The sequence below is a fragment of the Neodiprion virginianus genome, chromosome 1 (genome assembly GCF_021901495.1).
Source record: "Neodiprion virginianus isolate iyNeoVirg1 chromosome 1, iyNeoVirg1.1, whole genome shotgun sequence".
Classification (NCBI taxonomy): domain Eukaryota; kingdom Metazoa; phylum Arthropoda; class Insecta; order Hymenoptera; family Diprionidae; genus Neodiprion; species Neodiprion virginianus.
Genome location: NC_060877.1, coordinates 2,922,992 through 2,947,556, shown reverse-complemented (window position 1 = coordinate 2,947,556; position 24,565 = coordinate 2,922,992). Strand labels below are relative to the sequence as shown.

Sequence of the window (24,565 nt, the reverse complement as noted above, 5' to 3'; positions counted from 1 at the left end):
ATCGTCACGAGACTGAGAAGCTGCTTTTTCTTTACGACGCGAGCAATGGAGAGAAAGAGAGCAAAGGAGAAACGAGAGTCACTCGCTCGTAGGGCATGCGGGACACGCGGTGGGTAGTAACTTTTTTCACGTACTCTTACAATCAGTAATCGATTAGCGATTCGAGCTGAGAAACAATTCAATTCCGAAGAGAGTACCAGAGTACCAAGCTCGTCTCTCGGTCGCTGTGGCTGTTTATTTTGAGTTGACGTTATTCGTGTTCGAGTACGATTTATTCGCTCTCGGAAGAGCGTCTTCTCACCTATAAATGACTATAGATACCGAGGGTGAAAAGAATTGGCGGATGCGGTACGAGGTGTCGTACCACGAAGAGAAGAACGTTGAACAAGACTCTGCTAGAGTTTATCGAGGCCGCGTTCTTAATGTACTTTTAAAAAGGTAAATTCTCGAGGTCTGACGTGCATAACGAGGCACATTCTGGGACAGAGAAGTATATGTAGGGTAAATATAAGAGGCTTTCGCAGATAGCGCCCCCGTCCTCCAGTCTCACGCCCTCTAATTACCCTATAGATGTGCCATCGGGCCACCCTCAGGTTCTCGTTTTCGGGGGAAACATATCATAAATATAACTCGCATCTGGAAAGGTACGGTGAAAGTGATCGGGTGCTTCGTAAGACGGAGAAAGCTGCGTGTATTTCACCACTGGGACAAGGTAAGCGATTTTCCCGCGCAAATGGGCGACCAACCAAGGGCCATAGGCGATCCTCGCGTAACCTATCATCCGTTTCAGGACCTCTAGCTGTGAAAGGCACCCCTCATACACGCCTCTACACCGACATCTCAATCTACACGCCACGGAGTTTATGTGTTCGTGTATCGCAGACACACAGTCCGTAACGCTACCGTATACCTGTATCACGGTAGGTATAAGGTACGTTATACACCTTCCGACGTGTATAATGGGCGTACTTTATGTTCTCGCGTAGGGGCTGTCGAATAAAGTGGATTTTCAGTGGGGTCGACGAGATGGGCGTGAGCCCGCATACGCGTCATGTAAACTTTTCCGTTTTTTCCTTCCCTTCTTTTATTCGTTTTCAAATACACTACGGTCAGAGCGAACGCAGTCAAGGGGATTGGTTTCGCGACGACTATACCGTTCATACTTTATATTTCCCCGTGTTCTCTGTCACCTCTGTTCCTTGTTTTGTCCCAAATTTTCATGCTTATGTTGCCGGGCAACACAAGTTGCAAAAGTTTTATAATTTCAGATTACGGGCCTCACCCTGGGATGCAATAACTACAGACAAATTTTTGCTTCGTATTGTCGAGTAAGATTCGTTTTTCTATATTCCAACCGCAGGCATTAAGCGTGGTCCAATTCCTGTGTCCAGCGCGGTGGTACAGGAAAAAAAGAATATAAAAAATCCGAGGGCTTGAATCAGACCGCGGGAGGATGGAAAGGGAAGGAAACAATTCGGCGGCGCGGTTGCGGGACGGAGAGGCGTATAGAGAGGAGTCGAAAAGTGAGATCAAGTCGGGCTCTCGATACGCGTGTATGCGTGAGCGTGCGTGAATGTGGGATGAACACAGGTAAGCCTCGTGTAGCGGTGATTATTCCCATACTGGAAAAGAGGGAGAGAGAGAGAGAGAGAGAGAGAGAGAGAAGGACCGGACTCTCGGCCATCCAGCAGCGTACGTGTGACTGAGATCAGAGTATAAACAGCTGACTCCCGGAATTCAGGTTCCGGAGGGGTGAGTGGCAAGAGAAAGGCAGTTGAACGGTTGAACCCCCAATTGGACGCTCCGCGCCCTCATCCCCTGCATTGTGTACAATAGGCGTATTACACGTACCTACGTACACACGATGACATTTGTATACGAGCCCACGGAGCACTTATCTCCCGTGTATACACAAGGACCGTGCTTGTGCAGGCGGCAATTTTACACGCACTTGACTCCGTTTTGCCGCCGTCTTAAGGGCCCGTCAATCCGCCGAGGTTTGCGTTACAGGACATGCGGGAAAATTGATATCGGATATTAAACGGTCTCACGGGAGGAAACTTTTTCTTGCGGATGAATCAAGCCGGTAGTTGGCAGGCGTAGTAGGTCGACCAGAGACCCAGAATTCAGACTAATTTACGATCAATTTATCTCCGGCACTGAATAGACACCCACGTCTAGTCTAGACGCGCCGATTGTTTTTATTGAGATTCAAAGTGGAGAATCTCGGTCAAACAAAATCCGGCCGTCGCGCAAGTATCCTGGCTATAGCGATTTGTCACGACGCGATTAGTTACGCGAAAGACAGACACAACCGCGCGTACATTCGCATACACAAATTACCCGGTTCGTCGCCTGGCTACTTTGAATTCACCGAGCAGGCGTTTTTGGTCCCCTGGTCTCTCTCTCTCTCTCTCTCTCTCTCTCTCTCTCTCTCTCTCTCTCTCTCTCTCTCTCTCTCTCTCTCTCTCTCTCTTTCTCTCTCTCTCTCTCTCTTTCTCTGCCGGCGAGTCTAACCGAGCGTGAGTCCACGTGCCTCGAAAGCCCCGAAGTGTGGGTATTGTACCTATACGCGGCGAGCACGTGTGCAATCTCTCCGACTAAGAACGGTCGCTCTTCACCCTTGCAGCTACTACTAGGTGGATCGGGACCGGTCGGCGAAAGGTCGGGGATGCAAATTGCGCGTGACAAACTCACCTGCTATGGCCATCCAGGGGTAGAAGGTGTGATTCGCGGCGGGTTGCTGATGGAGCTGGGTGGCGACCGGTTGGCTGGCCGCCGAGTTGAGGCTGCAGGTGTTCCAGGAGGAGGCTAACGATCTCGAGGAGCCGTTGTTGCCCGGACTCGAGGCAGGATCGCCTCCCACGAGGCTTCCGTAGCTTCCGACCCTCGTGCCCTCGGGTGTGCACGCGGAGGGCCTGACGACCGGGTTGCTCTGTCCGTTCGCCGCTGAGGTTGCCGACTGCCAAACGTCCTTGACGGCCGCCGCGGCCATCACGGCCGCATATCCGTTCTGGTGGGCCGACTGGTCCTGCTGTTTGCAGTCCTTCGCCGTCGAGGACGAGTAGGACGAGGTTGTGTGCTCCGGGGTCGACGAGTATATCTTGCAGGCCGTCGCGACGCTCGCGTCGTACGGCGAGTCCTGGGGTGGCCTGGTGTTCGTTCCGCCGCCGGGGTGGATGCCCAGGGAGGAGGACGTGTGATGATGGTGCTGGGTCGAGGCGTACGGCGACATCCCAAGGCCGAGCGGAAAGGTGCTGCGATAGGCAGCGGCTGCCGTTGCGGGGTCGTGGTGCTGGGCCCCGGCCCCGGTCTGGTGATGGTGGCTACCGTAGAAGCCACCGGCGGTCTGCTCGAAGTACGAGTTCATTATTCCTAGTATTTTGAATCACTTGCACTGGACACCCTCACTGGAAATATTAAACCCTCCCTCCGCCAAGGCGAGAAAACGCCAGGGGACTTTGGTCCCGGCTAGAGGAATAGTCTGTACGGTCAGCTGTTCTCCACTCCTGAGTATAAGCTGGTACAACGGACCGCGACGGAATCGCGAGGCTCGACGGCTCTCTACGGAACCGCGATCGAACGAGAACAGGTGAACCAGATGAGCAAGGTGCGAAGGTGGCGGGGATTCCGTGAGGCAAGTAAGGACCGTTCAAGTGGCCGTAAAATTCACCGAGCGGTAGGGTCACGACCGAGAATTCGAGAGAGTCTCGGTGGCGTTTCGGCGGGCGCCCTCCGGTACTCAACGGGCCACTACGAGTGCCGATTAGGAATGGACACCATGACGCGTTTCTGGCGATTAGACGAGCGATCGGTGAACGGACGGCCGCGGTACCACGTTGCCGGCTGAGCCAGCACCCTGGTGCTGCGGTGGTTTGGAGCCAGAGGAGAGTCGCTCGACGCGGAGAGTGACGACCGTTAAATCGTAACGACGCAATAAAACCCGGCAATAAGACGGGCTATAAAAGTTGCCTCCTCGTCTTTGACTCTCTGGTAACCGCGACGCGGTGCGCCTGGCACGCGACCTTCGTCAAACGCCAGATTTCCCTCTCTTTCTCTATCTTTCCCTCTTTCTCTTGCTTCTTCTCTCTCCCTATCTATCTCTCCTTTTCCTCTACTTCTATATCACCCCCGCGATTACAATACACCCGATTCGTTTGACATTTCGGTCTGAAAGGTATTATAATATACAACAGGAAGTCCGCTGTCTATTATCGCATATAAAAACGGTGCTCGACTCAAGCACGCGGCAGGAGCGCAGGTGGCGCCCGTAGTTCCCCGTCTCTACTCGTTAATGTATACCGAACCCGTTGGTACCACCAGGCTGGGGTGTAAACCGCGTGAAACGAGATAAGGCCGCGCGACTCGGCGGTCGGAACTGCACTAGCACTCGGTCGAACGTGGTGGTGGATCGTTTACGCGGACTCGAGCGCGACTGGCGCGGCGCGCTCGTCCCTCCTTGTCGTGCCGCGTCGTTCCGTCCCGTTCTGTCCCCTGCGTGAGAGTCGGAGGCGGTGGAGGCGGCGGGCGGGCAGCGGCGGCAGCGGCGGCGGCGGCAGCGGCAGCGGCGTGTGCGGTGTACGCGAAATGCGGCAGCCTGGGAAGGGGATCGTAACTTGGCCACGGTATGCCGGTGCGGTGGTCCACGGCACACTGCTTTTCTCGCGCCCGGCGTACCGCCGCGCCACTCGGTACGTCCGCTCTTTCTCTCTCTCTCTTTTTTTCTCTCTCTCTCTCTTGCTCCTCCACAGCCCCCGGGACCCTCCCGTGGAAGAGGTAGGCGACCGTCCCGTCTCGCTCGCACGCGTGCCGCGCCCCCCTCCGCGTGTCCGGGCCGTCCCTCGACGCTGGATCTATCTCCCCCTCGGAAAGCTCGGGGCTGCTTACAGCGCCCCCTGTTGGCTACTCGAGAAACTCGGCGACGTGCCGCCGGATTAAAATCGAGAACGCCGCTCCGCGGATACGCCGCTGGGTGCCAGACGAGGACCGAGAACGAACGGCGAGAGAGAGGGACGAGTCGCCAAGGAACCGATGGGGTCGCAGGTAGGGGAAGAGCGCTGCTTAAGGACCAATCGGAATTGAATTCGTCACGAGCGCCGCGCCGCCACGCTGCGAGCTTACTACGCCCGGGGAAAGTAGTTCTCCGGGTGAACGACGCCAATAGGCCAGCCAGGACCGCCCCTCTCCCACCCTCGAGCTTTCACCCTGGAGGGAGATACCTCACACGCGGAGTGCCACGCGTGGAGGACCGCTCACCGTCGGCGCCACCTCTGAGGAGAGCCGCGAACCAACATCCACATACTCATCCCGGCCCTCAAACGACCAACATCAACGACGTTCGATTGCAAATTCTATTATTACGATCGACGCTCGCACTTGTTCCTTTATTCGCATTTCGTTTTGCGTACTATCTCTTTTATTGCCGACGCTTTTCCCGCGACGACAAGGCGAGCCGTGAATGAACGGGATTCCGCGCCGTTTCTCTCAGTTCCGGCAAACTGATCGGAGCAAGCGGTTCAAAAATGCGGAGCGCGCAAATTGTTACGAAAAAAAAAAAGGAAATTCGGCACGATAACAAAGTCGTGTAAATACGTGAAACGAGAAAAGGTGGTAAAGACACGCAGGAAATAAAATGCAATGAACACCGCGGTGTAGCTGGCGCGAATGAAACAGTTGAATGAAAATAATCGCGGAGATAACCGGTCTCGTGCCTCGAAACGCGGCAGGCAAACGTATGGTAATAATAATATCGTTAAAGCTTTTACGAGCACTTTATGCTTTACGGGCCAATTAGACAACCGTACAATTAAAATGTCGTAAAAATGAGTTCTTCTTGGTTCCGTATTACATACATTAAATTCACGGCACACGGTTACAACGGCGTTGCGATATAATATACTTTATACGCACAAATATCGCGTCTATTACATCGCGTATAATATCCGTATCACACATATTACACCAAAGTGCGCGGCTTCTCCGATTGATGTGTGAAAACGTAGGTGTGCGCAACACGCGCGTTAAACCAGCGCACACATCCGTATCTTGGACGTTGGTATCGGGTCGAGTGTTTATTGGGATGTAAATGTCGTTGGATTATCGCCCCCGCGGTTCGCACCTCGTAAATTATTCCATAACGATCCGAGTAATGCCCATCATAAGCCTCCCGTGCCGCTCGAGCTTCCCATTTGCTCTTCCACCCGCCACCCGTATTACACACACACACACACACACAGAGAAATATATATCTATACATAAACGTTTATGTATACGCACGAGCAAATGCGCCACGGAATCTCACCACTAGCTGCCCGAACTGCAGCTCGGAAAGCTCGGTTGATGAACCGAATTTTCGGGATCACCGGGCCAATCGCTCCTTGATCTTGATTCCGGACTTTCAACGTCCCGTAGAAGCCTTTGACGGGTGAATCTGTCGGGGCAATCAGAGGAGAGAGAGCGAGAGAGAGAGAGAGAGAGAGAGAGAGATCGAGTTCCTCGCGTATACCTCGCGTAGTCAGGCACGGTGCCGTGGCAGCGGCGAGGGATGTGGTCGGGCACTCTTACACGGAGCTCCGACAGGTGGCAGCGGCCCGTTCGCTTGACAATCATGACGGTAGTAAACTTGGGTTTTATGACCACTTGAACAGAATCGTAAAAGTCAGGCAGCAGGGCCTTTAAGCTTATAGTGCAGAGAGAGAGTACGAGCACGGGGCGCGTGTCGGGGTTCGTGGGGGCGTGTGCGAGCCCCTCGAGTGGTGGGGACTTTGCTGGGTAGCCAAAATGGGCCTAATGCCCCTTTTAAAGACCCATCAAAGATAACCTGCGCCTGCAACTAAGGGGTTTATTTTATGAACGGCTCATTCTCGTAAAGCCACTCCCGTTAACGAGCCTACAGCTATGAGTTTCTTCGTCGCGACTGTAGCAGCTACACCGAGTTATGTTCTTTCAGACATCATCTGGTCCTATCGGATGCCCTGTCCCGTCATTTTTTCATCTCCCTTTCAACACCCCGGACTTTTTGTACGTTCGTCAAACGATACCTACAACGAGTTCAATTCTACACCGGTATTCACGCTCAAGCACTGCTCGTTACTTCGGAGTTGCAGCGTAATCTGTACGATTATTTATTATAGACTGTTATGTTTCTTAATACACGTGTGGGCTTCGCGGTGCCTGAAAACATCGAGCTCGTCCGGATCGCGAGGATTTGTTGCCACGGAGAAACAGCTTTCTGATCGCATCTCATGTAGTACGTCTCGACAAGAGATCATCGAGGCCCGTGAATATTCATGCGGCTGATACCAGCCGATAATTTGTTGAAAAAGTTTTATATTACCTCGCGCTGTAATATGCATGAGTGAAAAAGTGGCCTAAGCTTCGTTTGCATGTTAAACAACAAACAGCTTCTGCAGAATTGTTTATGCATGAGATGTCGATATCAGCCGTATACGTATACAAGCGCAACCGATTTTTGCGTTAAATTTCTATCGTCGGTTTGGAAACGGAGTTTGTCAACTCTCAGAGGCCAGGCCTTACATGCGGGCCGACTGAATATCTGTAGGAACCGCCTTCTGCCGGATCGCCACATTCTTGATGCGTGAGTAATTCACCTCAGGAGCAGAAAACGAATGATCAGCACTTCAACGCGACTGACGAAGGACGATAGAAACTCATTTGACCGATGGTTACGCGTCCGAATTTATGCTTCGTATTGTCGCAGGGTTTTATTTCATCGCGCGAACTGCAGGTTAAGCCTGACCAAATACCGTTTTTACTACTGTCAATCAGCTCGCTCGCCCCTCGAGCTGCTGGCTTTCATTTCCACTTCCCTCCTGCACGCCGATATTAACGGTTTATACGTGAAATTGTGCCCAAACCATCTACGCGGCAGTTATTGTCAGAGGTGAAAAAGCACCGGTGAAGTAGTACCAGCAGTTTACAGTCAGCCTCATCTGGTCGCCGGCCTAATTGAGGGGAGCCAATCGTGTCGGTTGACGGGGGAAAAGTTTTTTTTTTCCAAATTAACTGCATCGGCTCAGATGATCTCATTGTCAAACAATTTTTCAATTCCTCGGATACTCGCCGGTACGTGCTTCTCTAAATTTCGACTAATTCGCATGAGCGAAACATATTTTCGAATATCAGGCTGTTTTATGAGGATGAAGATTTATGCGGATATGCCTGCATTATTTTTAACATACGTACGAAAGTTCGCGCGTTGAAATTAAAAATGGTAAGTGGAATAATCAGGATTGGAATGTGCAGAGAAATTTCAGGAAACGAGTCTAGAATTTTACATTTTCGTTTATTTTGCAACCTTGATGCGATATTGATTGTGAAGTGCTTGATTGAACGATTGACAATGGTTTGAACATGATAAACTTTGTGTTTAGAAAATCTGGAAAAATCGGCAAATCTTTCCAAGTGAGACTTGGTTGCCGTCCGTAGTGGTATCGAAACTGCAGAAGTACGTAGCATGTCTGAGACTTCCTTGAGCCTCCGGAAAGCTGCATCTCGCATTCAGGAGCTGTAGCGCACCACATGGAGTTTTAAATTTTGCATTTTCGAATCGGGAGGATCAGTTTGAGCTCCTGGAGAACGTTAAGCCTGAATTATGGTACCGCAAGAGAAACACCATATCATACTCATAGGTATACACACGCGCGCACACACGTATCCGCTGCACGCACGCACGATGCGAGAAGAAACAAGCAGGGGGGGAGGACCACGAATGTTGGATAGAATCTAGTGACGGGGCAGGAGGGAAGAAAAGGAGGATATTTTCGGCTGAAAACTCTCGTGAAACTTTCGTCAAGAAGTATATGGAAGCGTGTAAGTGGTTGCAAGCACATGCGAGTGAGACGCGTAGAACGGCATCGTCAGGTGAGGATTACCCTCGGTATGCGTGCGCTCCCTATATACGCCTTAGGAATTTATTATCGCATATTATATATATAATACATATACGCATACCCGCCTCTCGATCCCCCGCGTGCATCAAGATTCGCCTCGCGGTGCACCGATAAGTCAAAAGATTCAAGCCAAAATCGTATTCAAGTATTTATATCGCGCAATGGGGAGAATAATCGGGTCCAGTCCCGTGACTGATGTCCCCCTCGGGAGCTGTACCGAAAAATAAAAGGCGCGTCGGGGGGAGGGGGGGGGGTGGCAAAAATCTTTTGCTTCAGGCCTCCTCGCGCACCTTGTACCGAAGCGTTGCACTGGTAGCTATAGCAACGCGCCAACCCGAACGTAAGAGGCCATTGCACTTGCTGCTCGCCGAATCTGCACTCTTGCTAAACCAGCCCCCGCCGATCCCCCGGCGCGAATACCCGCCGTTGCCTTGCCGCGGTTTCGTGCGCCGGTCGTTGGTCGCTCTTGAATCGCCCGCGGCTCTCTTCCTTTCATTTCGTTTCGTTTCATTTTCGTTTTCGTGCAGTTTTTGCTGCCGTTAAAGTCTCGCGGAGGGAGAGGGGGGTTGCTGCCGGTGGTGGCAATGGGCGGCTCGGGGGGCGGGGTGGGGTGAGTGGGGGCATAATCCCTCGCTCGCGGAGATGAGACCGCATTTTTCTACCTCGGTCCTCGATCGGCTAGCGAGCCCTTACTCAGCGGGGATCAAAGCTCCCAAGGATCAATTCGTGATATATGTATTATACGTCGATTACAACTAGGCCCTGAGATTTTTATATTTCGACTTAACCGCTCACCGAACCAGATCGTACGGCTCAAAGCTCGCCCTTTCTATCTCTTGCTTCGGGGCCATTTTATAACACCGCGCTTGGATTTAGGTACTGTCAATAACATGCACGTTGAAACTAATCCTGCGTTATATTATTATTCGATGAGCTGTTGGAATTACATATCTAATAGAATTTTTGAAGCCATACTTGAAGGTTTTACAGTTGAAATATTATTGAGGATAAAATGAAAGAGGTTATTTACACCTATGTTTTCTGCGATTAGTCTAGTTGATTATTTTTCGGTGAATATACTTAAACGTACTCTTTCAGTTGCGAAATGAATATTATTGAATATTCTGTGTAAATATACACTTATCTGTGAAAATAATTGCCTAACGTACGTATTCGTAGAAATTTAAAAACTTGTAGCATGAAGGAAATACAGACAAGCGTTTATCACAAGGTTTCCGTCGCGGGATGGGAAATCACTGTTCGCTGTGCAAGCCTATCTCTTTCGATACTCGTATAAATGACGCTTTTATTCAAACTTGGAACTTGTCAATGTTGTTTTTTAAAACGTACTTTTTTCTTTTTTTTTTATTTTTGCTTATTTCCACATGACGCCCATGCGACGAAGACGGTAATTGATTACATCACTAGTAAATTCACGCGCATTCCAAGCAAGGAGGGAATGACGCAACGGTTTCGAATTGTCTTCACGACTCGCTACACTGTTGAGCCACATGTTAAGATTACATTGATCATCGACCCTGAGCCATTGGAGTTGTTGGCTATGTTACTATAATTGCTGGTATTATCTAACCAACGAAATACTGCCCTGTTATTAATTCGTTGTTTATTTTTCAACGCTGTTTGCCTATTCCAAGTGTCTTTATACCACCGGGTGGCACTTTTGCTATTCAACAAACGCGTTGTGCGCCAAGTTCGTAATTACTTCCAGACCATGTTAAATCGAACTTATTGGAAGTTTTTCAGGTGCGACAGAATTTCGCTAGTCTTTTATCCGCCATTGCTTGTACACGCTTCAGGCAACAGTTCTTTTCTATCATATTTATCGCGTGCAAGGCTGTGTATATTTTCCAAAACATATCTTACTGATGCGATTGAATTTGTCAAATGAAATAATTCATTCTCCTGTCTAGTAAATAAAATTTATATTCTGTTCAGTTGATATTTGAGAATCGGATAAAAACCAATATTTTTCACTAGTTAGAATAAAAAAGAAATAAAAACATAAAAAATTAAAATAAAATATAAAAAAAACAAGAAAAAAAAATAAAAAACGAAGCAAAGTATAAATGTTTATATTGATCCTGAACGTATATAAGCCGAACGAATAACTTTGGCAGTGGGGACGGGAATAAGGATGTAGGGTGAGTGCGGGCGGCCATCTAGCGGATAGCTTTCGCATCGCTTGGCCGTGTTCGCGTTGCAGAGAACTGCAGCTTTCGCAGTCGATATTTTGCGAAAACGCGTTTCGTTGATAAATTTCCACTCGCGTACTTATCCCCCAGCTTTCGATGCATACCGTGTGACCTGGACTCGCCCGAGACCCAACGGCCTATTGCATCTGACCAAAAAGCTCCGCAGCCGCGATCGGACGACGGAGAAACGCGGACGCTGGTAATTGGGCGGCGAATATGTTCGCCTGGATAAAATATGCGATACCTAAGAGCCAAACGGGAAGAAACGAATAAGATCACAGAAAATGGCGATTGAAAATTCAAGAAAAAAAAAAGAAAAAGAAAAAAGATACGCAGCGCGAGATTCCGGCGATATAATTAACGAATATGCGAATCTGCATGCGGATGAGTTGCGGCTCGCCGTCGCTCGCGGTGCCGTAACTGACGCCAAACCACAGGCTTGGCTTCTTCGCCAGCACTAGCGAAGACAGCTCTCGGTTCTGTGCCAAGTAATTGGTGGCCAATTTATTTAAACGTAAGTTGCAAAACTTGTTAGACCTCAGGACTGCCTACCTTACCGAGCGGTGGAGCATGTGGGGAATATGGCGCTCCAAAAGGACTAATCCATGGTGGATGCAAGCGCGTTGAGAAAAAGAGAGAGAAAAATCTCTGTCGCACGTATTCTTTGATTTTACGAAAGAATAATAACAATATTGAAACGATTGTTCATGGATTTTTATGGCCCAGGGTTGAGCTTGCAAACGTCTTTGAGAAACCGAATTACATGTGAACTCTAATCATATTATCAGACTTTTATGTTCGCATTTGCGAGATAAACGTTCCGTCGATTGAAGTGCTTGAATAATTTTCACTGTAAAATTCGGCTGGCGTATCGCGAGGTTATATGTAATATCTTTTTTCAAAATATCGAGCTTTCGAGATTGAGATTCATTGGTGTTCGGTAAATTTTTTATACTGCAGGTTCGTTGGATAGAAATAAAGGGAGAAAAATTTGAAGCGGTGTTATTATTACGTAAAAATATACGCAGAATATATGTGAAATAATAATAATAATAATAACAATAAAGTTGAGTCGGGTGAAAAGCGTTAAAAATTGCAAACTTGCGAGCGAGCGCTGCTCCATCGGTCTCCATATAACTTATTATGCATTCCGGGCGGCTCCGCGTGCGTGGAAAATAAAACTAGAACGAAAGCTGGTTTATTACACGTGGAGCCAGCACGAGTCTTCCCTGAGGTAGCCGGCCATTTGCGTAACTTGTTTCATCAAGAACCAATTATCATCGTATTTAACGTTTTATACGAGACTGCGAATTAACAATCGAGTGGAAATGAAAAACGGTGAAAATGCATTCCAAATATACATTCAACTTGGTAGAAAAACGATCGAACTGTCACGGACTGCTATTACAGATACACAGGTAACACGCGAAGTAGCGCGAAAAGTGCAAGCACGTTTTGCAGAAGCGGATATGGATACAATGTGCGGGGGTTTCGCACGAAGCGCGTCTTGGCGTATAGGAATATACTTCTGTAGAACAATAAGTAACTCGAGGCGGGAATATAAGCAGATAATAATGGTTGGTTACCACCGAGGAGGGTATAAGTGAGTGAGTGGCAACGTACATGTAAACAAACAAGTATCAATGCATCTAAATTGAAACATAAAACGAAATGAATGGCCCATAAATGCCCATAAATGCCTAGAGTTAATGGTAGGGTGCGGGTAAGCTATTGCTTTACGATTGATATTTATGTCTGCAGGCTGCACACACCGGGGGAACGAAGGTACCTACCTATGACGCTACGTGTAAGTATCCTACCTACGCGGATACGCAACTGCACTCTTCGATTCAACTTTGACGAGAGTGCGAGATGCGAAATCTCCCGTCTATCCCTTTCTTTGGACGGGATCGAATGCCTCTTGACAATGCAAGACAGGAACGCTGTCGTAAATCGGATCGCGATTCGTGTCGTGATTATTTCGAAATCAAGCCCTTTTGTCATGGTGCGTCTATTCTAGCAGCTGACATCGTTATTCTCAGTTCTTACCTTCTCATCATCCCCACCAAGGGTCTTCGGTCTCGATCGTCCAACGTTTGCATGAAGTTTTTGGAGTCATTTCTGGCAACCGGATTCTGAAACAAAAAAAGAATATCCAAGGTGAGTGAAGTTTACGTTACATACTACAAACTTCTGCAAAATGAGGGACTGATGCTGTTCAGGTTGAAAGTTACAGCAGTAATACTGCGGGTTACTACATTGACGGTCTAAATTTCCTTCGAGAAAAAATCTAGTTGTTGAAAAAACATAATTGTAGTAACAGCAGCAACGAGAACGCGCCAGTCTCCAAAACACTAAATACAGCAGTAATTTTTTGCACTGATCTGAGCCATTTAAAAGCCAGTATTGATTCCGTTCCATGTTTGACTCTGAGCAGCAGAATGGCTGCAGGCGAGTGTGTCGACTCTAGGAAGTTGCTGCACAATGAGAAGCTGTGTGCGATGTCGAACAACGGGCGGCTTTGTGCAACGAGCGAAGCTTTACGTGGTCAAAGTCTCTCTGTATTTCACATGAGATATTCGACGATGAAGTCTGCACGGCAACGAGTTTGCGGATCTAATACGTCCACATGCAGTACGTTTAATATTTTTTTTAACGCATTTCAATCTGCTGAGCAAGGATGTGAAAATCAAGACTCACCGAATGAGACGAACAGTTATCGACACTATGCGGCGAGATCTCAAAGTCCTGAATATATTTATTCCTGATCGGGAAATTGATTCGAATAATGAACTCGACTGTCTCTAGGAAATCATGAAATCGGTCCAACTCGATGGAAGAACTGGGAAGCATGTGGATTGGAAGGACTTGCGAAGGAGGCTGCGGAACGGAGTCACGTGCAGATGGATAAAGCGGCGATAGTGTATGAAGAACGACGCTGAATAATAACCGCACGAAGTCATACCGCAAGTAAATTTTTGTGTTTATCCATTTCTATAAATATTGTACGGCATGGGTACAAGCTGCTGCAGCTAGTACCTTTTCGATATAAGGTTACGTAGGTATTCGACATCCATTTGCAATTCAAAGACTCGGATGTAATCCGCGAACGTAAGTAATTGCATCTTGGTTCTCCCTCTCCCCCTCCCCCCTCTTCTGGATATCGAAGAGCACAGAGAATAAGGAAATCATTGTCCCTGCACGCGCTCAGCGAAGTGCACGATTCGCTGCTCTCACAGCTGCACGCCTCGAGTGCTCTCCTCTCCCGTCTCTCTCACTCTCTTTCGGAATAAATAGACACGCACGAATGCTGCGATAAGGCATAGCGCACAAGACTCATATGTGGAATAAACAAGAAACAGAAGAGTGAAGAGAGACCTCCCTGCCTTTAGTCGGATCAACGGACGAGCTGCCGGGCTTGGAACCGGAGGACCTTGACGCGGAGGGAAAGAGGAATGTCTTTATTAGAGCGCGGTGAGTCGAATTCGGTTCAACACAATGGCTTTCCATCATGGATCCTCGACCTTCCACCATCGTCGTTTGGCCGAAGGACTGCAGTGGCGGGAATGGGAAAGGGAGTAAGAGAGTGAGGGGGAATTAGACCGAGAGGGAGACGCACCGCCGTCGGCAGGTACGGGGAAGAAAGAGGGGAGGATACCTTCTTCTGGGTATAACCTTGCAGCGATGGAACCCCGTCTAAACTCCGCCCGTTTCTCCCGCAGTCTCTTACGTACCCGCTTCATCTAGAATGCAGTTTTTGTCCCGGGTATTTTCCCACAAAAAAATATAAGAGCTCGATGCGCGACGCTGCCAGCAAGATCCCTTTCATTCCAGTGACTGAAGGCACCCTGTTGCAGGTACCGAGGTCGGGACCCATCGTCCGGAAATGAAATGGATACCACCGTAAGTCTTGAACCCGAAAACGCCATTTGTCTTTCCTCGCGCAGCACGATCGTACCGCTGGAGTCACCAATGGTGCGATTATAAACAGTCCAAGCATTCCGACGGCAGCTCTGAATCGGGAGAATTCTCGAATTTGGTTGCGACCATTCCCGAAATTCGCTATTACCGCGACGTTCAATCATTCAAGGTAACGCTTGGGATACCTTTTGGCCCTAATGTTATAATGTTACCAAAGTTGGTCATTTTACTCAGAGACGAGTGGTAGCTCAACTATAGAGCTGGATTGCGTTGCATATGATATTGCGATCCGTGAGAACCGAAGCTTGACACGCTGGTTATGATCACACCTCAGCTTATAGCTGGAACGTGTTACAGCTCGTAAAAGTCCGAGTATAACGAAATTTGATTAGGTGTGAAGTTGCTTCGTACTATACCACGCTCTTAAACCTGGTACAGAAGTCTCCCCGGCTCGACCGTGAAGTTATGGGATTTCCAATGGCCCATGTAGGTAATCATCGGTCTAATCGTCACTCGACTATGATACGCGTCGTGATCTGCTTACGGTTCAGTTAATTCTATCAACAATATTCGGTTCATAGAAATTTTCCTGCTTTTCGAACGGTGGGGGAATCCGAGGTCTTGAGAACCAGCCGCGGATCACGTGAAATTGCGCGATTAATAATAGATCGGCTACATTCTCCGCAGAGTGGAACATCTCCCTAACGGTCAACGGCAAATTGGCCAACCACACTGACAATGAAATTGCTCTGATGGCCGAGTAAGCGGTCGGCAATTACGTTATTCCGTGTCCCTATTATTAGGCAAGCGGCTATCATCAGCTGCGAAATCCTCGTTGTCACCCAGAGCTGCAGTTTGCTCGCGCGTAATTTCCGCATAAATGAACCACGCGACACCCTATGAGACAATTTTTCATCACGAGAAGTTACACGCGGTGTGAGAAGGAGCGAGATTGAAGTTCGAAAAGAAGGATACTCGCAGCGTCGCGTCTACGAGTGTTTTTCGAGTGCCGTGCCTGCGGTATCGGCGATCAGCAATAGTCGATTATTCAAATACGCGATGATACCGGGAGAATGAGAAGCAGCGAACTCGGCGCGGCATTATCGGCGAGTCGCGTACACACGACTCTCCTTATAATGCAGTCGTAAGTCTGGTTTTCCTGACGTACGCTCGCATCTCTGGCGCACAATCTGACACGCACGTGGCTCTCGAATGAGCTTCAACTATGTACGCGAGCTTTAGGTGGTTATACATTATACATAGGTGTCCGTACCTGCATGTACACACGAGAGTGTGTCGGCTACCTCCGATTGTTTTATTCAATCCCAAGATGCGTGTTATACCTACAGCTTCCGAACCGACTCCCGGACGACGGGAGAAAGATGATTCCTTCGATACGATCCCAGCCCCCTCTTTTATTATTCCGTTTATTATTCCAGCCGTATTCTTTCTCCCTCCCCCCTTTCGCCCCTGTTTGTTTACAGACGTCATCAACCGGTCTGCCATTCATCCAATCTAAAAATTACCACCGGCTCTAGGTCCACTTGCCAAGAGCAGACGGGCTTAAGGAACTCGAATTTAGCAACGCCTTGGCTTTTCTCACACCCAGGCGTCGAATTTTCCAGGCTATTTACAGCCCGGGAGGAGAATTTTCATTGTCGAGATTTCGGAGATATTTTTCTTCTCCGGTCCGAGACCGAATTAGCCGTATTTTATGGGGGGGCGTAGGGGGTAGACACGAAGTTCGCGTCGGGTAGAAAATTATCACTCGGTAATCGGTAGATTTAGTAACTCTCGGGGACTGTTTCTGGATGAAGCACGAGGAAAACACGCGGCTCGAAGATAAAACTCGACAGGTACAACGGCGATAAAGAAATCCACACGTACTTTGACGCGAGTCGGATAAGTGATCGAAGCTGAAAGCTCGTTTTATCCTCGTTCCGTCGTGGAACTGGGTCTGCAGACGGAAAATGCGCCCCGGGAATGCGGAGGCTCGGTGCCGTCGGAGAGGATGGCGGCAGCCACTCACTCACAAAGGGGTCCATCTGGTTCTGGTCTAGGTAAAATTATCTAGCCGCCCACAGCCCATCGCTTGCATCCCACCCCCCGCATAACAAACCCTTCTCGTAAATCACGCGAGTGTTGAGGCGGTTTAATCACTTTTAACACTCCAATTACAATTTTATCGCGCGGTACGAGCTCACTTATAATCGTGACATGATACATGACGCAGTTTCGGAACGCGTAGCTGATGTTAATAAATGATTTCTAGACTCTCCGATGCTATTTCAACGTCCACCTTGTACAGTCGAGTAATATTGCATTTTTCTTATCAATACATATCTCCAGACACTTGTACTAAAACTGATAACTCTTTTTGCGCGAACATACGTCCATAAAAACTGAACTGTGGTTGTCCTTCGTGTACATAAGAACATAGCAAAGGCCTTCCGTCGACTAGAAATGGGTCAGCCTTGATTCCTTTACGGACTCGAAGTTACGCCGCCAGGTTGTACATAAAAAAAAAAAAGGATACAGAAGAAGAAAACCTGCAGCGCATTCCGTTCGAAATCGTGTATACCGTACATAATTGTATTACAGAGATTTTCACCGGCGAACGCGATATCGGAGTAAATACTTTTTTCAATAGGTATATATAATATTTTTCCATATAAATCCGGCGAGTATTTGATTCGAAGTTCAAGTAGATTCTTAAATCTCAGACAAAGGTCGTAGATTTTACGATCTCCGTAGTTTTTTCTTTGTTTTTTTTTTTTTTTCTTTCTTTCGAACATTCCATCGTGGAGTGGTTGAACCACATACTTCGCCCGCATCTACGACTAGGAAAGTTCTCTGCAGCTAGTTTTTTTATGATATACAATCCAGACGCAACGCCTCCGGACTAATTGTTTTATGGTGAGCCAGAGTTTTTTGGGGTGGGATATATTGCAGTTTTTCACGAATATTACTGCAGCTGTATTATTTCGAAGAGCGGAGCTCGTTCAACGCGGCTCACTTCGGGCGGATCGTCTCGTACCACCTTTCGCAGACGAAAACCGATGTAACGACGTTGTTGTTGGATTTGTTTATGCTGGGAGAGGTCAGCGTCGTCGAACCCGATATCGCCTTCGACCATGCAGCATTCTGCATGTCGCGCAAACTTGGAGTCGATGACGGGACGTCCGTGGGACGAAGCTGGGTTGCAGGGACAACGCGCTCCGTGCTCCGTGGAAGAGAAGGCCTATCTTAACGACATTCCCTGAAGGACTAGCGGTGTGTCGTTACCTCGTCGCGTCTATCGAACCAACGCTGCACATCGTGCACGATATCGTCACCGAGTTGACTCGATGGAAGTGTCATCGATCCCTCACCATGAATGGAAAGGTAAACTCGAGGCGCGTTTACCGCGCCATTTCGGCATCTAATGGCTGCTTTAAATTAGAAATCGAAAAAAATCGGTCCGATTCGTTTCGAGACACGACACACGGGCCTCACCGCAGGTGTAACAACTTTCAAATTCTGAGCTGCGAAACTGGCGACTCTCTCCTTAAATTGTTGCTATCTTATCTCCCCGGTTATACTTAGCGCGGTGATTTACACCAGTGACCATGGAACGCTTCGGTGTCTCTTGTCTCGGGTCACTAGCCGACTGGCATCGCTTACTCACTGTGCCGGTATTGCTCCGTGAATTAGCAGAGAATGCTTTCAGCGACAGTGGTGAAGAGAATGAAAAAATAATATACATATATATGTATAAACAAAGATGAAAACAGACTCAACTCGCAGCGCGAACGCTGCCGTCGTTAACAACGAGAAAATTTGTACACAGTTTACGTATGTTCTTCAGTCCTTCTGAATTGCTTAGACTCAACGGTATCTATATTTTCCAACAGTTTACCCAACGCGCTAGACTAGCAAGCAGGTACAAACGGCAAAGCATTCTCGGAGTGACGGCGTGCCGAGCAACAACGAGGAGTGGACAAAGCACTCCCTGTGGTGAGAATTAGGAGGGCTCTTGGTACGCCTAAACATAATTTGCCTAATACGGTATGCAAATCGGTGCTATTAGCACTCCTCTTATTGCGGCAAGACGAGCTGTCATAACAACGGTCAATCGGTCTGGATAGCCGGTACGTGCGCAGTTTTCACTGAAATTTAAACGGTCTCGTCGAAACGAGGTTCGAGAGGCAGGCGCCGTTCCTCGTGGGTCAAACGGCTCTGATTTGATGCCCATCATTTGTTCCAGCGGTTAAAATTACGGCCCTTACATTGATCTACCCCTCTCTGTCGAAGATAATCCTCCGATATCCCGGCTCCTTGGGGGTAATTACTCTACACCGGGGGGTGTACACAAGTACGTGCTTGGAATGGGGGCCATTACTTTTCGCCGGTTTACCGGACGGCGGCAGCTTCGGCGGAAAGGTAGCTCGGCAAGGGTAATTATAAACGGTCTGAATCACGCGATCGCCGCAGTATTGCGATTGAGCTTTAGTCGTATCCGCAGGCGAAGCGAGCGCGAGTCGCTCGAAGAATAGCCGAACGCACTTACACCCTGCAGAGGGAGGAGCTGTCAGGTGCATAAATACGGGTGCTTATTTATAACCATGACGTGCTCTGTCGGCGCCAAGTCGAAACACCATCGCGTGGGCAAGCAATTTCCAATACGCCGCATGCGGGGGGAAAGTTTGCGAATTTTGCGGTCTGAGATATCGCGGCCATTCGCTTCTCTCATAGCGTGTTTTCGGAATCTCAATTTACGCGAGGCGCAGCTGCGATCCCTGCAGCCCTCATGGACCGCGGAATCGCACCGAATAGTCCCAGAAAAGCACCGGTTGAACGTTTCTCGGAATTCGTTGACAGTCCTGAGGGACTTCGGCTCGGGGACGGAGAAACTCTAGAGGGCAGCTCTCGTCTTCGGACGGCGATCGCTGATAGCGACGATCTGACGAGCCTCGACTACGGGGCCTAGAGCGTTGTAGGCAGGTATGCAAACGAAACCCACGCACGTACCTAGCTGCGTTCTTTGGTGAGGTACATCGTCCGACGTACACGGCAAAGAGGCACGTCTCGCCCGCTAGGCCGTGCAGGCACGGTTTACCCGCGGACATAAACACACCGCGGCGAGAGTTCGTTGGCGGTTTAAGTTAGTGCAGTACACGCGGTTGATCGAGGGGGTTCATCGTCCAGGGCCAACTTCTCGTCGTCTTGATGCGGGCTCGCTGATGCAGGTTCCAAAGGGCCGCCGCTGAGGGGCAAAAACACGCTCCACCTTCGGGAGATCTTCTCTCGCCGGCTCTTTTTCTCTTTCCTATCTTCTTTGTCCCTTTATTCCCGCGCGGAGTTTTTTTTTTTTCCCTCGACTCAGCTAATTCCTTTGCCCGATCTACTTCATCCGGCGCGCCCCCAATTCTGTCCTCAAACATTTCGGCGCATCGATGGAAACGCTGTTTCGCTGATTAATGCCCCCAGATTTGCCATCGCTGGCTGCTTATTTATTTAGAACACATAATACGCGCGGCACGGAACTCCATACTTTCGATGAAGCTATTCAAGCCCCGTTTTTACGACCCTATCTCAGTCGACATAACCCGGATTCAAACGCTCGTCCCTTTGTACGCCTCCGCAGTTTCGAACGGCTATCGCCATCGCCCGACCAACACCAACTTCGCCCTGGACCGTTTCAACGGTTATTGGCTCAGGTAGCGCATTTCACCGACCACGTATGCCGCTGTTACAGGTAATTGTCTGCATTATACTCGCGTATCCACTTTATCCGAATCTGTACAATCTATTTCACGTTCCAACGCCTTCGCGATTCGTTAGTTACTATTATTTTATCTCGCGCAACCAGAATCAATTCGAAATTCCCTTCGAGCGTGTTTGAATTTTTTCGAACCGAAACGACTGGGATATTTCTGTGAAAAAATCAATACAGTCATATTGATATAAATGAGAAGAACTTGACAATGTTATTTTTAGATAAGGTTTTCAAAATCAGCGGAATTTCACAGAATTAATTGTTTAATTATTTATTTCCAATCGGAAGTAGAACCGAAATTCCAAAGTTCTATTTAACGGATCCGTAAAATGCATAAACCGAGCCGATTTGTTTTATTTTTTCCCATATCACCCGACGTTTCCTCGTTAATGTAGTTCCACGATAAAGTCGACCATATTTATGGGGTACCCATAGAAAGCGAAAGCAGAATTTCCGAAGCAATCTCTAGAAAAAAAGGAGTATACCCAACTTGTCCGATTCCCCTTACAACTTCTCTATCCAGCTGATTCTGAACCGATACTTTTCATTCTTCCTACCCTCCGCATTATTTGAATTCTATAAATTTCTATACATCGATATACGGTATATTATCGCTCACAACTCACTGAGAAACCTTTAATAATTGATATGGGAAAAATTGTACGTGGGTGAACGACGAAGCGTAAAACGACGTACTCGGAATAAATTTTAAGCAGTGTACAGTGGAAACGGATTTAAGTGGGTTATTCAAGCCACGCGAGGGAGTTTCTTCCACGGGGTTAGCTTAGGCTTCCTGCTTCCACTCGGTAGGCGCAAACGTAAGCTGTATCCGTGATTGAAACACTCGTTTTGGGGCTGGATACGTGCGCTCGTATCCAACTCGAGTATGTGTTCCCACACGCAATACAAATTCCACGAATGTGGGAGATACACCGTCATCGATATTCAGATTTGTGCTTGCCTGTGCCGCTCGCTCGTGTTTCCCCAAGGCACATTGCCGACCTAACCGAATCCTGACTAAATTTCAAACAATTATCCACCCTCCGTACCTTGCATATAACCACATCACATGATTCCCACACATTTGAGCAGACAAACGAACATAAAAGTAGTCTCAGAGTTCGATTTCAGATGGAAAACGAACATCCGTCCTGCGCGGCGTCTCTCATGGCGTCTACGAAGGTGATGCTTGGCGATAGGATTCGCTCGTTACTCGCTCTTACGAGCGGCTTGACGGGCATGCAAAAATCGCGAATTAAGGTTGAAAAGAAAACGTGGAATTTCATTAAACACGCGTGTTGAAATACCTTGTGCGTCGTTAGCGTCGTGTGGCATGGAGCGGGTTACCGGGGTAGTTGCTTTCCCGCGGTGCACTGCGCACGGATAATCAAAGATGGCCGTGTTCCTGGGCGTGGCCATGCCTCGAGCACGCTGCCTCGGCGACCCGGGTTTCCGACGTCGCGACGACCGCCGTCGACGGAGGATCCGCATGTCGAACAAGGCACACTCACTGTCGGCGAATATCCACCGTGTTCCCGGCTCTTCTTCAGGGCGAAAATCCACCCCGAGGTTCTGGCCTCTGCGCTCGTCGGCCATCTTGAACGACGCTTTGCCCCACCGTTGCCGCCTGGTCCATCTGTCAGCCTCCGGGCTGGTCTTTCCCACTGGTTCGACGGGCCGCCGAGCCGCGATGCCGGAGCGCCTCGAAAACTCGAGGATTTGTTCGAGCGTTGACAAACGCACGGCCGCGGCGGTGGTTCTTTTTTCGAAAAAAAAAAATAAATAAAAAAAATAAATAAATAAAAATAGAGGAGGAACGAAAAAAATAAAAAAAATGAGGATGAATAAGGGAATAAAAATAAAACACGCACGCGGACACGTTACTACGGTAACACCGCTCAAATATAGTTACGCAGAAGTTAAAAATATCGGTAAGTCAAAATAGAATACTATATAGCCTGGCTAGCTGTGTGTTTGCTTTCCGTGGGCGCAATCGGGTTTGAGTTGAGTGAGCATGCGGAATAGTGGGGTTGGCAGCCATCTTGGCGTCTATTCACCTCTCTCTCTCTCTCTCTATTTCTCTCTCTGTATCCATCTATCTCTCTCTCTCGCTCTCACGCGGCACGAGATGAGTTTGCTTTATTTTGACACGCATTTTGCCAACGAGCCGGATCAGAGTAATCGTGGATTTTCATTTTCTTTACGTCTTTTCACCGACTTTCAATCTCTCTGCGTCTTGCACGTCATCCATGTTTCGCGAAATATGCGCACTGTATTTACTGATTGGAAGTGAGATTCTTGAAGAAGATTCGAGGGCGAAGTCTGCTGACGTGGATAATCGATATTCCGACATATCTCTTGCGAATATTGTAATATCTGGGTCTTGGATATTTTTTAGTTACAGTTTTAATCAGAGGTCAGACTCGTGTGAATCAGACGCAGAAAAATGTATAGTTTTAATAGTCAAATTGGAATACCGTGAATGAGTAATTTTAAGAATTTATATACAGCTCCCTAAACATTCATGCAAAAAAAAATTATACGCTGGGTCAGAAAATTTTAGTATTAATACGTCAACAAGAATTTCAGCCTTCGGCGCGAGCGTTTTTACTGCATTTATAAAGCTTTTACACTCGGGTGGGCTTCCCAATGTATCAAACCCTATGTTCTTGCTTTCTTCATATTCACACTGAAATTTGTTAACTCGACAAATAATTTTTTTACCCGGCGTATTGTGACGGGGCCAAAAAATCACTCGTTTTTTTATGCACGCGAAACAAAAGCATTTTTGTCGTTTGTACGAAAGAGTTTTCTCACTTCTCAAATATTGCCAAATCGACAATTAATTATTGTGACTATAAAATTTATCGTTCCAAAACGTTTGAAAATAATTCTAAGTTAATGCGACCATAAGTTCGAATGTTGCAGTCAAAAAACAGGAAAATCTTGATACATTTTCTCAGCTGTTGATTCTATGACGTTTTGGCTACAAATTTTCAGATTTTGTCAGACTGTTTAATCGGAAAATGTGACTATATACTAATGGATTCTGAAACAGGAAGTCGGTGAAAAAAATTTTTTAAATCAAGCACTAGTCTCTTTTGAATTTTGCCAGTATTTCGACCGATTTGAAAAACCTTGGACTCGTGTGTTAACCGAAATGATTGAGTTGTGATGATTTTATTAGAAATGGGTGATTTTGTTGATGCTGAGTGGAAGGATTTCCGTATCGTTACTGAGAACCTATTTTTCCACTCAACAAAATATTTTGTAAATTCAAGCTACGATATATTATTTGATTGCGGTAGCTAATCAGTGACTTTTACGGGTTGGTAAACTCATCTGCACGTCATTCATCGAATATTCAATAAACTGTACGAATTAATGCATTTGATTTTACCAGAAGTCACTCAATTATATATTTTGATAATATCAAATAACAAGAATTATTCCAATAAGCTTACAAAATTCATATCGAGATTTCGTACCTATAAGCATATTTTATTCGATTAAATTTTCTCGCAATCACAGAGCAATCATTCGATAAGTTTTTGTAATTTACCACAAAACACTGTCTCTTTGACAAAATTTTTTCACTAAATGCATAGCTTAGACGAATCGATTTTGTTGAAATATATAGCAAGAAGTTTTCCTCCGATGAAAAAATTTTGTACTCGTGCATAAAATACGTTTGTCCGAACGACATTTTCCTCATTATTCGCACGTTCACGATGCAAACGTGGTAAGAGTAGAACGGTAAT

General features: G+C 47.7%; 1 protein-coding gene and 1 long non-coding RNA gene across 5 annotated transcripts in view; both read right to left on the bottom strand.

The window, feature by feature from the left end:
* The window catches only part of LOC124307589 (homeotic protein ultrabithorax-like), a 119,012-nt gene extending 114,454 nt beyond the window's left edge, over positions 1-4,558 (bottom strand). For all 4 annotated transcript variants that reach the window (XM_046769639.1, XM_046769467.1, XM_046769731.1 and 1 more), the window contains exon 1: positions 2,698-4,558. In XM_046769639.1, coding sequence (XP_046625595.1) covers positions 2,698-3,370 — 673 coding nt within the window. In that variant the 5' untranslated portion in view covers positions 3,371-4,558. The remainder of the gene's footprint in view (positions 1-2,697) is intronic.
* A 3,761-nt stretch (positions 4,559-8,319) lies between these two features.
* On the bottom strand, positions 8,320-22,373 carry LOC124307878 (uncharacterized). The gene is made up of 3 exons (XR_006908883.1): positions 22,112-22,373; positions 13,175-13,260; positions 8,320-8,591 (listed from the first exon to the last, which is right to left on the bottom strand). It is a non-coding gene; the product is annotated as an uncharacterized LOC124307878 (long non-coding RNA).
* Between the last annotated feature and the right edge of the window lie 2,192 nt (positions 22,374-24,565).